Below are 14,970 nucleotides of genomic sequence, written 5' to 3'. Positions count from 1 at the left end.
AATTTGAAACTGTGTTGTCAGCTATAAGCCTCGCAATGATCTTAAATGTGGTTGTCAGCCCACATCCCTCTAAATATATATTAAATGCATCTTACCAGATATAAAATGACTACTACATAATCTGTGGTGATCGTTTGGTGCCCAGTTTTCTCGTCGAATTGCAGCAGTCCATCTTGCTCTCCTCTCCGGGTCTCTCGGAATACGGTAGAACTTCAAGTCTCTCCGTCTATCTTCTCTGTTACTGCAACCAACCGCCACACACGCCTTCACCATTTTGATTATTAATGTTAACGAGCAGAAAAACACGGCATAATAGGAGGAATTTACGTAGCGGTAATGCGTAAACACGACGAGCTGATGGACAATATGGCGCGGAGGCGTGGTTGTGACGTCATGTGAGTGGGGTCTATAGTCTGGGACCCAGACCATTAACGGCCTCTCGAGCAAGTACAAAATCAATTGACAAATCAGATTCGTTTATTTGCGTGACGTGTTCTTAACGAGCAACGTCACTCTTCCGCGTCGGAAGTCGTCTCCACAACAACACAGATGGCGAACAGGAGAGCCGAGAATATGTTCCAATCCACGGTAAAATCAGTTTTAAATTACCAAAAACACATCGACACAAGTCATTGATAACAGTCTGTCTCGCGCTAGCCATATTGAATAAACTCCGCTCTCCTTGTATGTTTACTTCCGCGCGCAAGTCCCTCGTCCCGCCCGTCGCTGATTGGTCAACTCCGCTGTCTGTTTGCTGAGCCTTGCTCCGCCCTGGAAATTTTATCCGCTTAATGGTGGCCAGACTCAATAGCTGGAACAGCAGTGAGTCTGGAGTACCAGGCTATAGATGGACCTCCTCTTGTTCCCTCACTCTATTGCATCTTTACAAACTGTAACTCCGTCTGCTAATTCCCATTAGCAGTCCTGGTGCATCTTGTCTATCCGTCCTGGGAGTGGATCTCTCCTGACTGTGGTTCTCCCCAAGGTTTCTCATTTTATTCCAAAGGGTTTTTGGAGTTTTTCCTTGCCGACATGGAGGGTCTGAGGATGAGGGATGCCCAGGACTTGGACTTTGTTTAATTCATCTACTGTTTCTGACTGCGTATCATATTGCCTCTACAAAGCCCTTTGAGACAACCTATTGTGATATAGGGCTATACAAATAAAATTTCATTGAATTCATCCAGAACCAAGAAGAATCACATCCAGCGTCGTGCTAGTAGTGTTAGAATGTTTTTGGATGTTGTTGTGGTGTAGTCAAGGTGACATTGGGATGTTGTTGGGATGTTAGTCAGAATATCGTTAGAATGTTGTTAGCCTTTTTTCCAAATGCTTTAGGGATGTAGTCGTCAGCAGTGGGATGGTAATGTGTAAGGACATTTTGGATGGGTCTTAGATTGGTGGACGTTGTTAGGATATTGTGGAGATTATGTGAGGATAATGTTGAGTTTGTGCTGGAATGCTATTTAGATATAAAAAAAATTGTTAGAATGAAATTGGGATTATCTCGGAATGTTCTGGACAATTTGTGGGGATCCTGATGGGACTTTGTCAGGATGTTGTGGAGATTATGTGGCGATGATAATAGTTTTGTGTTGGGATTAGACATGTGCCGATTACCAGTTTCAAGGTACAGTGGGGCAAATAAGTATTTAGTCAACCACTAATTGTGCAAGTTCTCCCACTTGAAAATATTAGAGAAGCCTGTAATTGTCAACATGGGTAAACCTCAACCATGAGAGACAGAATGTGAAAAAAAAACAGAAAATCACATTGTTTGATTTTTAAAGAATTTATTTGCAAATCATGGTGGACAATAAGTATTTGGTCAATATCAAAAGTTTATCTCAATACTTTGATATGTACCCTTTGTTGGCAATAACAGAGGCCAAACGTTTTCTATAAGTCTTTCCAAGCTTTTCACACACTGTTGCTTGTATTTTGGTCCATTCCTCCATGCAGATCTCCTCTACAGCAGTGATGTTTTGGGGCTGTCGTTGGGCAACACGGACCTTCAACTCCCTCCACAGATTTTCTATGGGGTTGAGATCTGGAGACTGGCTAGGCCACTCCAGAACCTTGAAATGCTTCTTACGAAGCCACTCCTTTGTTGCCCTGGCTGTGTGTTTGGGGTCATTGTCATGGTGAAAGACCCAGCCACGTCTCATCTTCAATGCCCTTGCTGATGGAAGGAGATTTTCACTCAAAATCTCTCGATACATAGCCCCATTCATTCTTTCCTTTACACAGATCAGTCATCCTAGGCCCTTTGCAGAAAACAGCCCCAAAGCATGATGTTTCAACCCCCATGCTTCACAGTGGGTATGGTGTTCTTTGGATGCATTTTCTCCTCCAAACACAAGAACCTGTGTTTCTACCAAAAGGTTCTGTTTCGGTTTCATCTGTACATAACACATTCTCCCAGTCCTCTTCTGGATCATCCAAATGCTCTCTAGCGAACCGCAGGCGGGCCTGGATGTGTACTGGCTTCAGCAGGGGGACACGTCTGGCAGTGCAGGATTTGAGTCCCTGGCGGCGCATTGTGTTACTGATAGTAGCCTTTGTTTCTGTGGTCCCAGCTCTCTGTCGGTCATTCACTAGGTCCCCCCGTGTGGTTCTGGGATTTTTGCTCACCGTTCTTTTTATCATTTTGACGCCACAGGGTGAGATCTTGCATGGAGCCCCAGATCAAGGGAGATTATCAGTGGTCTTGTATGTCTACCATTTTCTAATAATTGCACCCACAGTTGATTTTTTTTTACACCAAGCGAAGAGTGAAAACACCAAAATACCAGCAACAGTGTGTGAAAAGCTTGTGAAGAGTTACAGAAAACGTTTGGCCTCCGTTATTGCCAAAAAAGGGTACATAACAAAGTATTGAGATGAACTTTTGGTATTGACCAAATACTTATTTTCCACATGATTTGCAAATTAATTCTTTAAAAATCAAACAATGTGATTTTCAGTTTTTTTTTTCCACATTCTGTCTCTCATGGTTGAGGTTTACCCATAATGACAATTACAGGCCTCCCTATTCTTTTCAAGTAGGAGAACTTGCACAATTGGTGGTTGACTAAATACTTATTTGCCTAACTGTATACCGTGGTTGGAAAATGTCAAGGTTTTAAAACCGCAAAAATTTTCCGTCATATCGTCCCTAAGGTATTAGCTATTTTTTTATGTCTCAAAAAATGCATGGAGAAATCCTTTGCTTGCAGCTGTAAATCTCAACCCTCCCCCACCGATTGTTGCTCAGTGTCAGTGAGTCAACTGTGCTACACGATAGCTGGAGGAGGTGAAACTCCTGAACTTTTTCCCCCATCGAAGAAAATGAAATCGCTGGTATGGGAATACTTCGGCTACAGAAAAGTTACTGACGGCCGCGGCCTAGAGGAGGAAGGCCAACCAACATGTAAAACATGTTTGCGGAGGGGGGCTGCCGAGGAGGCAAAACCTCCAATACGATTTCGCATTTATACAAAATTAAAGGTAACATTGTCGTGAACGTTTCCCAGCAGCTACAACAGTCAACTCCAGCGTATTTAGTGTAACTAGCGGTGGTAAAACATGTTTTTCTTTCTCTCTGGCAACTGTCCGTGTTGAGAAAGAGAGTGTGTGTATAAAGTAAACATGATACGAGTCATACACACTTGCTTTTTATGGAAAATAATTCAATTATTTTTGTTCTGATGGTAATAATGTTGAGCTGTGGCTGTGGGTTTAGGCTCACCTAAAGGACTCCATTTATTTTAATTTTATTTCCAAAATTTAACTTAACATTATACTTATGTTCCAATTTGTTAGTATGTTTTGAAAAATAAAAATCGTATTCAATGGAATTTATTATTGTTATTTTTTAAACCCAGATATCTCAAAGTAACACATTTTAGAGCAGTAATTTATTGTATACACCTATAGTTAGAACTTTGTGTAGATCCAATCATCCATTCATATCCTCAATCTTTTCTGTCCGTGGGGTACAGCTAAAACGAGTTGCCAGTTCAATTGCAAGGATGTCTCAATGTTTTACGAAAAGATAACCCCAGAAGAGAAATTTAAGAATAGTATGATTTGTGTATCACAATCGTCTTTGTGTGGTGCTGGCTTGGAGTGGTGTGGTATCAGAATGATGTTACAATGGAGTAGTTGTCAGAACTGTGTCAGCAAACATGAGCTTTGATCCACAAAGCCTGGATTTACGTTTATTTAGCAAAAGGTTTCGGGTATCTGGGCTCGGGCAAGTTTTTGGCATTAGGGTTTATGAGATGGGTTTTGTGGTTGGTTGTCTTGCGGCTTTTCTGTGCAAAAATAGGATCAGGATTAATGCCACCTAGCTGTGAAGTTATATACAGTGAGGCAAATAAGTATTTAGTCAACCACCAATTGTGCAAGTTCTCCTAATTGAAAAGATTAGAGAGGCCTGTAATTGTCAACATGGGTAAACCTCAACCATGAGAGACAGAATGTGAAAAAAAAAAAAAAAAGAAAATCACATTGTTTGATTTTTAAAGAATTTTTTTCCAAATTAGAGTGGAAAATAAGTATTTGGTCACCTACAAACAAGATTTCTGGCTGTCAAAGAGGTCTAACTTCTTCTAACGAGGTCTAACGAAGCTCCACTCATTAACTGTATTAATGGCACCTGTTTTAACTCATTATCAGTATAAAAGACACCTGTCCACAATCTCAGTCAGTCACACTCCGAACTCCACGATGGCTAAGACCAAAGAGCTGTCGAAGGACACTAGAGACAAAATTGTAGACCTGAACCAGGCTGGGAAGACTGAATCTGCAATTGGTAAAACGCTTGGTGTAAAGAAATCAACTGTGGGAGCAATTATTAGAAAATGGAAGACATACAAGACCACTGATAATCTCCCTCGATCTGGGGCTTCATGCGAGATCTCACCCCGTGGCGTCAAAATGATAACAAAAATGGTGAGCAAAAATCCCAGAACCACACGGGAAGGACCTAGTGAATGACCTACAGAGAGCTGGGACAACAGTAACAAAGGCGAGTCAGTAGCACAATGCGCCGCCAGGGACTCAAATCCTGCACTTCCAGACGTGTCCCCCTGCTGAAGCCAGTACATGTCCAGGCCCGTCTGCAGTTCGCTAGAGAGCATTTAGATGATCCAGAAGAGGACTGGGAGAAAGTGTTATGGTCAGATGAAACCAAAATAGAACTTTTTGGTAGCAGCACAGCTTCTCGTGTTTGGAGGAGAAAGAATACTGAATTGCATCCGAAGAACACCATACCCACTGTGAAGCATGGGGGTGGAAATATCATGCTTTGGGGCTGTTTTTTTGGGGCAGCCGTGGCGCAGTTGGTAGTTGGTAGCTGGAGTTGTCCTTGGACCGAAGGGTCAGTGGTTCGATTCCCGGCTACGACTGCCCACTGTCGAAGTGCCCTTGGGCAAGGCACTTAACCCTGATTTGCCTCCAATGGGTTGACAGCGCCTTGCATGGAAGCAGCCCCATTGGTGTGTGAATGTGTGCGTGAATGGGTAAATGTGTGCTCATGTAAAGCGCTTTGGACATGGTAACCATGCAGATAAATGCGCTATATAAGTAATGTCCATTTGTCCATTTACCATTTTTCTGCAAAGGGACCAAGACGACTGATCTGTGTAAAGGAAAGAATGAATGGGGCCATGTATCAAGAGATTTTGAGTGAAAATCTCCTTCCATCAGCAAGAGCATTGAAGATGTGGCTAGGTCTTTCACCGTGACAATGACCCCAAACACACAGCCAGGGCAACAAAGGAGTGGTTTCGTAAGAAGCATTTCAAGGTCCTGGAGTGGCCTAGCCAGTCTCCCGATCTCAACCCCATAGAAAATATGTGGGGGGAGTTGAAAGTCTGTGTTGCCCAACGACAACCCCAAAACATCACTGCTCTAGAGGAGATCTGCACGGAGGAATGGGCCAAAATACCAGCAACAGTGTGTGAAAAGCTTGTGAAGAGTTACAGAAAACGTTATAGCCAACAAAGGGTACATAACAAAGTATTGAGATGAACTTTTGGTAATGACCAAATACTTATTTTCCACCACGATTTGCAAATAAATTCTTTAAAACTCAAACACTGTGATTTTCTGTTTTTTTCCCCACATTCTGTCACTCATGGTTGAGGTTTACCCATGTTGACAATTACAGGCCTGTCTAAAAATTTCAAGTGGGAGAACTTGCACAATTAGTGGTTGACTAAAAACCTATTTGCCCCACTGTAGTGCATCCATGACTCTACATGGACACTGAAACCAAAACATCTATTCATTCAGGAATCCTGGAAACATTTTAACTAACTTCATAGTGACGTCACCCGATTTCAACCTGTCTTCCTATGATGTTGGTTAGCAAATTAGTAAAAGAAGTTGGAACATTGATTAATGGTCAATTGAAGAATAATCAACATGAACAAAAATAAATGAAGACATTTCCACTAAATGTGACAATTAGCTGATGTCACACCTTACTTTGTTTGCATTTCATTCAATACAAAGCTAAATATTGGTGGATTTCTGTGGCGGTATTCAAATTTTGCTACTTTGTGCCGATCCAGATCGACCGTTATTCATCCTGACCTGCATCGGAGGAAGGTGTCCAGGTGACTCGGAATATTCCACGGAGACACTCACACATGGTCTGTAGGAAGACGCCCACGGAGCACACCAACACAGCAGCCTGCACTCGGGGCTCTCAAGACGGAGGTGATCCCGGGGTGGCTTTGAAGCTTTGGGGCCGGCGCACCAGCGACCTTCTCTGTGCGGCTCACGCCGAGGGATGGAAAAGATGGGAGGTGGTCCTATCCAGTACCCAACTTTGCATCATCGACCAGTGTGTGTATGCGTGTAGGCAGCACAGAATAGGCATGCATTAGCAGTTGAGGACAGTCAGCAGTTTGCTCAGTGTCCCCGTAAAGCTCTCATTGTTGCTAACGTTGGGAGGCTTTAGCGTGAACTGTTGTTGGTGGGCTTAGCGCAGGCTGCATACTGGATGGCAGACTGAACCCCACCGCGTTGATTACTGCGGCAGCAGAACACTTTTTTTTTTAATCAACACATTATTCTCCGTTGTTGAAGTGACTGAAATATGTCCAGTCCCATTTGGACAACAAGTGACCAGGCGGAAATTTTACATAAAAACCTCAAACTTAAATGTCCTTCTCAAAAAATTAGCATATTGTGATAAAGTTCATTATTTTCTGGTAATGTATTGATTAGGGATGTCCCGATCCAGGTTTTTGCGCTTCCGATCCGATACCGATATTGTTTTGCACTTCCGATCCGATGCCGATACCGATACAGACCTATCTGAGCATGTGTTAAAGTTTAAAGTTATTCAGCCTCCTTACTTAGTTGTCAGACTCATGTTGAAAACGGTTTTAGTACCCTTGATAACAACTAGCCAGCTGAATTAGGTGAGTTTGAATAACACACAACGGTTGGTCACAAGAAACTGACCTGTTTATTCAATGACAAACACAAAACATTATAAATAACAAACAGAAATGGCATAGTCAGTCAGTCAGTAAAACGCGCAAATAATATTGTAAACTGTCTTAAAAAAGCAAAACACACCAACAACCTCAGTGGAAAATCCCACAAATCCCCCAAGCTATTAGATGCTTTTAATGTTTTGTGCATTAGTTATAAAAATTGTATAAAAAGCCTCTCAGGTTTAAATAAACGACTATTTCAGTATCAAGTTAACATTTTAAAACAGTAAATAAAATACTCAAGTCCCCATTCTGTATCAGCAGCTTTAAACTACATTCAATTCATTTAATTTTGCGAATCAACTGTTAAAGTTGTTAAAATTGCTCCCGTTATTCCATAATTTCCCTTCTGTCTACTTTCGACATGTGTTTTAAAACTGTTTGAAGATAGATTCAAGTCAAGATTTTGCCGATTTAGGAGTATTTTAGATAAAAAGTTAATTAGGTTCGCTTGGAAGGTTCACAACAGCCTACTTGGGAAATCTTCTGCTTTAAGATGGCGGCTGTTTACTAACGCATCTGGTTTTCAATACTTTAAGTTTGCTAACGCAGTCGAGTCTGTCGTGTAGCATCTGGTTCTATATACATATGATATCTATTATCTCCAGTAAAACGACGTTGACGTAGTTTGTTGCAGCCGTCAGCTGAAGTCAGGTATTCTTGTGTTTTTTATCGAGCGGCATGAGTTGAGCTAAAGCCGTGAGTTGAGCATTGGCATTACCCGGGTCTAAGACAAGTTATGTTTACTTTCGGGACGCAATGCGATCAGTTTCTCATTGCGTCCCGAAGACCGCGCTGTGTACTAGTTCCGCTTTACTTGACATATTTCAATAATCGGAATTTGGATGTTTGTGAATCGTTCTCGAATCTTCAGCGGCCGAATCGCGTGTTGGATGGTGCGTCTTTACTCACGTGAGATAATGGCTCGTCATCCAGAATGAATTCTTCGGCAATAACTCTTGTTATTCCCTGGGCTTTGGGACTGTCGAGTGCCAGTTTGTCACGCATAGCAAAAGTTTCTGCCAGCGTTAGTTGCGTAGGACCTTTCTTTTTGTCTTCGGTTTTCTTAACATACTCCTCATATTGTTTGTGGTGGTATTTCGCTAAATGCTTGATTAGGTTGGTTGCATTAAAACCTCTTACAGCTTTACCACCACACTTGACTTTATTGTGGCAAATGTGTGTCACTCTGCCTCTTCGTCTTTGTCGTCCTTTAAGGTGAAATGATCCCACACAGCTGACATTTTTACCGATAAAGTCTCTCGGTAAATTAGGAAACGGTAATGTAAATGTAGTGCGTTGAAAGTGTGCCGTAAAATGCGGACCGGATTTTAGGGAAACCGAAGCAAAAACTGGAATGGGTTATGTAAATCAGTGCGCTGGAAAACCCGGACCGGGCTTTTTAGAAAAACTGGATCGTGTTCTGATCCGATACCGATGCGCATTTTTTTGGCCATATCGGCGTCCGATCAGATCCAAATATCGGATCGGGACATCTCTAGTATTGATAAACATTAGACTTTCATATATTTTAGATTCATTACACAACTGAAGGAGTTCAAGCCTTTTATTGTTTTAATATTGATGGTTTTGGCAAAAAAGTCAAGAAAAAACAAAAATCCCTATCTCAAAAAATTAGCATATCATGAAAAGGTACTCTAAAGAAGCTACTAACCTAAACATCTGAATCAACGAATTACAGGCATGCAAAATGGTTAGGGGTGAAAAAGGTGACAAAGTAACATGGACACAAGGCATGCGCGGAAAAGTGCGTTTCATAGTGCAACCAGAGACATCTCGAATTAAACACAGTACATAATAATTTAACATATACAAGTCTAAATCTCTCATCCTGAAATCAGAACATATAAGACGCATTAAGAGGCAAATTATACAAAATCTAAATTATAAAATATACGGTTATGTCCGATTTCCATTAAGCAGAGAACAGCTGTACTCCCATCTCCCACTATTGTCAGTCATTTGTTGTCACGAGAAGAGAGTGGCGGTGATAGGTCTAGGACTAGGTCATCGGACTAGAGCAGGGGTCCCCACCTTTTTTGCACCACGGACTGTTGTTATTTGGGTCTTTTTTTCACGGACCGGTGTTCGGACAAATTTTGCAACCCTTCAAAAATTGCAACGATGTGGTTCTGCACATGCGCGTAACGTTAAACATAGCCACAAAATGTGAAAATGCAGCGATTCCAAAGTCAACACTACACAAACTTTCTTGAAAGAAAGGAATATTAACTTACGTTTGATCATGAAAGGACTTGTAGAAAAGTTCTCTACAGGTACATCCTGCCATGTTAGCTGTACACAAAAACTGCACACCGCTTTCACCATTAACGACTTCGCCTTGTCGTTAAGCATTAATTAAGAAGGCCGCTTCACAAAGATACGATGTTGGAAATTGCAGCAAGGTTTTCAATGCTCTCGTAGCGATGTCAGGATATTCCGGAATGACTTTAATCCAGAACCTCGGTAGAGTTGTTGTCTCAAATGTACGTTTAATAAGGTCGCCGTCATTTGTGGTATCTACAAGTTGATCCTCCTGTTGCACAGACATGCTTGAATCACTCGGTTTTATTCACAAACGGGTCACGAATCCACTCTTTCACCGTCCGTTGGTCTTCTAGGTTGTAGACTCGTCAGGTGCTCTTTTCGCCGTAAAAATATCTCCAAAGACATCTGTTTTCCAGTCATCTTCGCTCGTGTGGGGGCTAATTATTTCCGGGAACAAATGTGCTGCGACCGCGGCCTAGTAATACGTTATTATCGAAGACAAGCGCACATAGATACAGTATATTATATACACAAACAAGATGTACTGCTAGCAGTCCAATCAGTGGATTCCTATGACGGCATTCTAATCAGGCCCGGAGTGACTAATCGGAAGTTTCTGGACGATTCCAGAAGGGCCGGCCGGCCAGATGGGCCGGTCCGCGTTTTATTAAAAAAAAAAAAAAAAAAATTACACTGTTATCATTTTTTGTTTGGTATTTATTTATGACAGTGTCACTGAGTATAACTTACATTCTGTTACCGCTGTCCCTGTGGGCCGTCTTAAAAAAAAAAAAAACAGTATTTTTTTTTTTTCCAGACTCATCCTCACGTGTGCAGACGAAAAATACAGCATGCAGCTCCGCCCCCTAATTGTAGTCTGTATTGAGCCAAATTAGCTGCTATCTCGGTGCTCGGATGGATAAAAAGAGCAAGGGTGGCGCTGAAAAATAAGAATTAAAAAGAGAAAAGCACTCGTGAAAGAATCGGCAAAATGCGCGAAAATAGCTAATTTTTTTCATGCAACGACCTTGCTGCCTCAAACTACAGAGGATTACAACGAAAGTGGTAAGGCCAGATGGCGAATAAAATGCAACTTGCACCGTGTGATACGACAATATGTAATTGTGGAAACTTTGGCTTCTTGTAGCACCTCACAAGGGATATGTAGCAGCAAGCATTAGCCATAATGAACACACCACAGGTGCAGAGCTGGAAGGTAGGATTGCCATGTCGTTCAGCGAGTGAACATTAGAATTAATATAATCAATTACGTGGCGTTTTTAAAGTGGAAATGGAAAATGGATAATAGTATCATTAGAAGTTGTTACAATGTGCAATACGTATTCTTTATTTTTCATATTGTTATGTTGCTATGTTTGTTTTATCTGTAAGCACTCATTTTGTTAATATTTGATGTTGCAGAAAAGGTCTTATTTATTCATTTATTTTGGGGCTGCCAAAATTATCGCGTTAACGGGCGGTAATTAATTTTTTTAATGAATCACGTTAAAATATTTGACGCAATTAACGCACATGCCCTGCTCAGACAGATTTAAATGACAGTACAATGACATGCCCACTTGTTAATTGTGCTTTATGGAGTTTTGCCGCCCTCCGCTGGCGTTTGGGTGCGACTGATTTTATAGGCTTCAGCACCCATGAGCATTGTGTAAGTAATTATTGACATCAACAATGGCGGGCTACTAGTTTATTTTTTGATTGAAAATTTTACAAATTTTATTAAAACGAAAACATTAAGAGGGGTTTTAATATAAAATTTCTATAACTTGTACTAACATTTATCTTTTAAGAACTACAAGTCTTTCTATCCATGGATCGCTTTAACAGAATGTTAATAATGTTAATGCCATCTTGTTGATTTATTGTTATAATAAACAAATACAGTCCTTATGTACCTTATGTTGAATGTATATATCCATCTTGTGTCTCATCTTTCCATTCCAACAATAATTTACAGAAAAATATGGCATATTTTATAGATGGTTTGAATTGCGATTAATTACAATTAATTTTTAAGCTGTAATTAACTCGATCAAAAATTTTAATCATTTGACAGGCCTAATTTATTTTTCAAATGTATCATTTAATATAGTTTTTTTTAAAATCCATTTTTAAATTTGTTCAAAATATGTTGTGTTGCACTTGTTAAAATAAAGCCACCTTGTTAAACAACCATGACCTGCACTGAATTGGAATACACAGAATTACAGTACACGGCTTTAGAGAACACTGAACTTAACACGTGTATGCATAATGACATAATTTTAAATGAGTGGGCCGGTCTGAGGCATGAAATTCCAGGGCCGAAAATGAGTCCCACTCCGGCCCTGATTCTAATCGATCCCATAGTATTATATCTAGAGTAGACAGGGATATTGGTGTGTTAAGCAGGGGCACAGGGATAATTCGGCCAGAATGCGGTCGTTATTAAATTAATATTTCTGTGCGGCCCGGTAGTAAATGCGCACCGGAACCGGTCCGCGGCCCGGCAGATGGGGACCCCTGGACTAGAGTGTAGTTTTGAGCATGGACTATGGTTTTGAAGTTAACGGTTTCACTCGCTCGTTGACAGACCCCACCCCACCCTGCCCCATTTTTTGCTCCTCGGATCTACGTGATTCAGAAGAATGACCCATTTTGATTTCAAAATGGCGAAATTTCGCCGAAAGGTGGCAAGTTGCATGCCTGGAATTAACTCAAAACCCCTGCGAAAGATTCCTGAGGCTTTTGAAAACTCCCAGCCTGGTTCATTACTCAAAACCGCAATCATGGGCAAGACTGCCGACCTGACTGCTGTCCAGAAGACCATCATTGACACCCTCAAGCAAGAGGCTAAGACACAGAAAGAAATTTCTGAGCAAATAGGCTGTTCCCAGAGTGCTGTATCAAGGCACCTCAGTGGGAAGTCTGTGGGAAGGAAAAAGTGTGGCAGGAAACACTGCACAATCAGAAGAGGTGACCGCACCATGAGAAAGATTGTGGAGAAGGGCCGATTCCAGACCTTGGGGGACCTGCAGAAACAGTGGACTGAGTCTGGAGTGGAAACATCCAGAGCCAGTGTGCACAGACGTGTGCTGGAAATGGGCTACAGGTGCCGCATTCCCCAGGTCAAGCCACTTTTGAACCTGAAACAGCGGCCATAGCGCCTGGCCTGGGCTACAGAGAAGCAGCACTGGTCTGTTGCTCAGTGGTCCAAAGTACTTTTTTCAGATGAAAGCAAATTTTGCATGTCATTCGGAAATCAAAGTGACAGAGTTTGGAGGAAGACTGGGGCGATGGAATTGGTCTACTGTGTTTTATCAAGGGCAGGGTCAATGCAGCTAGCTATCAGGAGATTTTGGAGCACTTCATGCTTCCATCTGCTGAAAAGCTTAATGGAGATGAAGATTTCATTTTTCAGCACGACCTGGCACCTGCTCACAGTGCCAAAACCACTGGTAAATGGTTTACTGACCATGGCATTACTGTGCTCAATTGGCCTGCCAACTCTCCTGACCAGAACCCCATAGAGAATCTGTGGGATATTGTGAAGAGGAAGTTGAGAGACACCAGACCCAACACTGTGGATGAGCTTAAGGCCGCAATTGAATCATCCATAACGCTTCAGCAGTGCCACAGGCTCATTGCATCCATGCCACTCCGCATCTACGCAGTCATTTTTGCAAAAGGATTCCAGACCAAGTATTGTGTGCATAGCTGGTATAATTAATTGAAGGTTGACTTTTTTTGTATTAAAAAACACTTTTTTTGTATCGGTCGGATAAAATATGGGAATTTTTTGAGATAGGGATTTTTGTTTTTTCTTGACTTTTTCTTTTGACAAAATCATCAATATTAAAACAATAAAAGGCTTGAACTCCTTCAGTTGTGTGTAATGAATCTAAAATATATGAAAGTCTAATGTTCATCAGTAAATTACAGAAAATAATTAACTTTATCACAATATGCTAATTTTTTAGAAGGACTAGTATTTTTCCGCAAATAAATCGCAATACAGTTTCCATTTGTGCGTTCCTCTGTATTATAGTAGGTACAGTGGTATGAAAAAGTATCTGAAACTTTTGGAATTTCTCACATTTCTGCATAAAATCACCATCAAATGTGATCTGATCTTTGGCAAAATCACACAGATGAAAATACAGTGTCTGCTTTAACTAAAACCACCCAACCACTTATAGGTTTTCATAGTTTAATGCGGATAGCATGCAAACAATGACAGATGGGGGAAAGTAAGTAAGTGAACCCTCTGTCTAAGGAGACTTAAAGAGCAATTTAAACCAAACATTTTAACTCAGTTGTGTGCCCAATCCCTGATGAGTGGTTTAAACCTGCCCTGCCCACTATAAAACACACACCTGGTAAAAAATGTCTTGATGAGAAGCATTGTCTGATGTGCATCATGGCTCAGTCAAAAGAGCTGTCTGAAGACCTGCGATCAATGATAATTGATTTGTATAAAGCTGGGAAAGGATGCAAAACCATCTCTAAAAGTCTGGATGTTTATCAATCGACAGAGAAGTTGTCTACAAAATACAAATGGAGAGAGTTTGTCGTCCGTATGTTTATCAATCGACAGTCAGAGAAGTTGTCTACAAATGGAGAGAGTTTGGCACTGTTGCTTCTCTCCCAAGTGGCCATCCACCAAAGATGACACCAAGTGTTCAGCGCAGAATACTCAGAGAGGTAAAAAAAATATAGAGTGTCTGTCTGCTAAAGACTTACAGAAAACACTGGCACAGTCCAATATCTCTGTGCACACATCAACTATATGTAAAACTATGGCCAAGAATGGTGTTCATGAGAGGACTCCACGGAGGGAGCCACTGCAGGGAAAAAAAAAAAAAAAAAACTTGCACTTGGACACTGCACAGAAGTTTTGGCAAAATATTTTGTGGACTGATGAATCCAAAGTTGAATTGATTGGAAGTAACACACAACGTCATGTGTGGAGAAAAATGGAACAGCTCACCAACATCAACACTTTATCGCCACCGTGAAGAATGGTGGAGTGAGCATTATGATTTGGGGCTGTTTTGCTACTTCAGGGCCTGGACAACTTGCAATCATTAAAGGAAGAATGAATTCAAAGTTTATCAGGATGTATTCCAGGTAAACCTGAGGCTGTCTGTCAGACAGTTGAAGCTAAAAAGAGGATGGATTT

At 41.2% G+C, this 14,970-nt stretch overlaps 1 protein-coding gene across 2 annotated transcripts in view; it reads right to left on the bottom strand.

The window, feature by feature from the left end:
- Positions 1–6,735, bottom strand: part of LOC130917694 (neuroblast differentiation-associated protein AHNAK-like) — a 56,253-nt gene extending 49,518 nt beyond the window's left edge. For both annotated transcript variants that reach the window (XM_057839337.1, XM_057839338.1), the window contains exon 1: positions 6,586–6,735. In XM_057839337.1, the coding sequence (XP_057695320.1) occupies positions 6,586–6,643 (58 nt within the window). In that variant the 5' untranslated portion in view covers positions 6,644–6,735. The remainder of the gene's footprint in view (positions 1–6,585) is intronic.
- Between the last annotated feature and the right edge of the window lie 8,235 nt (positions 6,736–14,970).

The sequence above is a fragment of the Corythoichthys intestinalis genome, chromosome 6 (genome assembly GCF_030265065.1).
Source record: "Corythoichthys intestinalis isolate RoL2023-P3 chromosome 6, ASM3026506v1, whole genome shotgun sequence".
NCBI lineage: Eukaryota > Metazoa > Chordata > Actinopteri > Syngnathiformes > Syngnathidae > Corythoichthys > Corythoichthys intestinalis.
The sequence above is the reverse complement of the archived record's forward strand: the minus strand, read 5'-3'. Positions and strand labels throughout refer to the sequence as shown.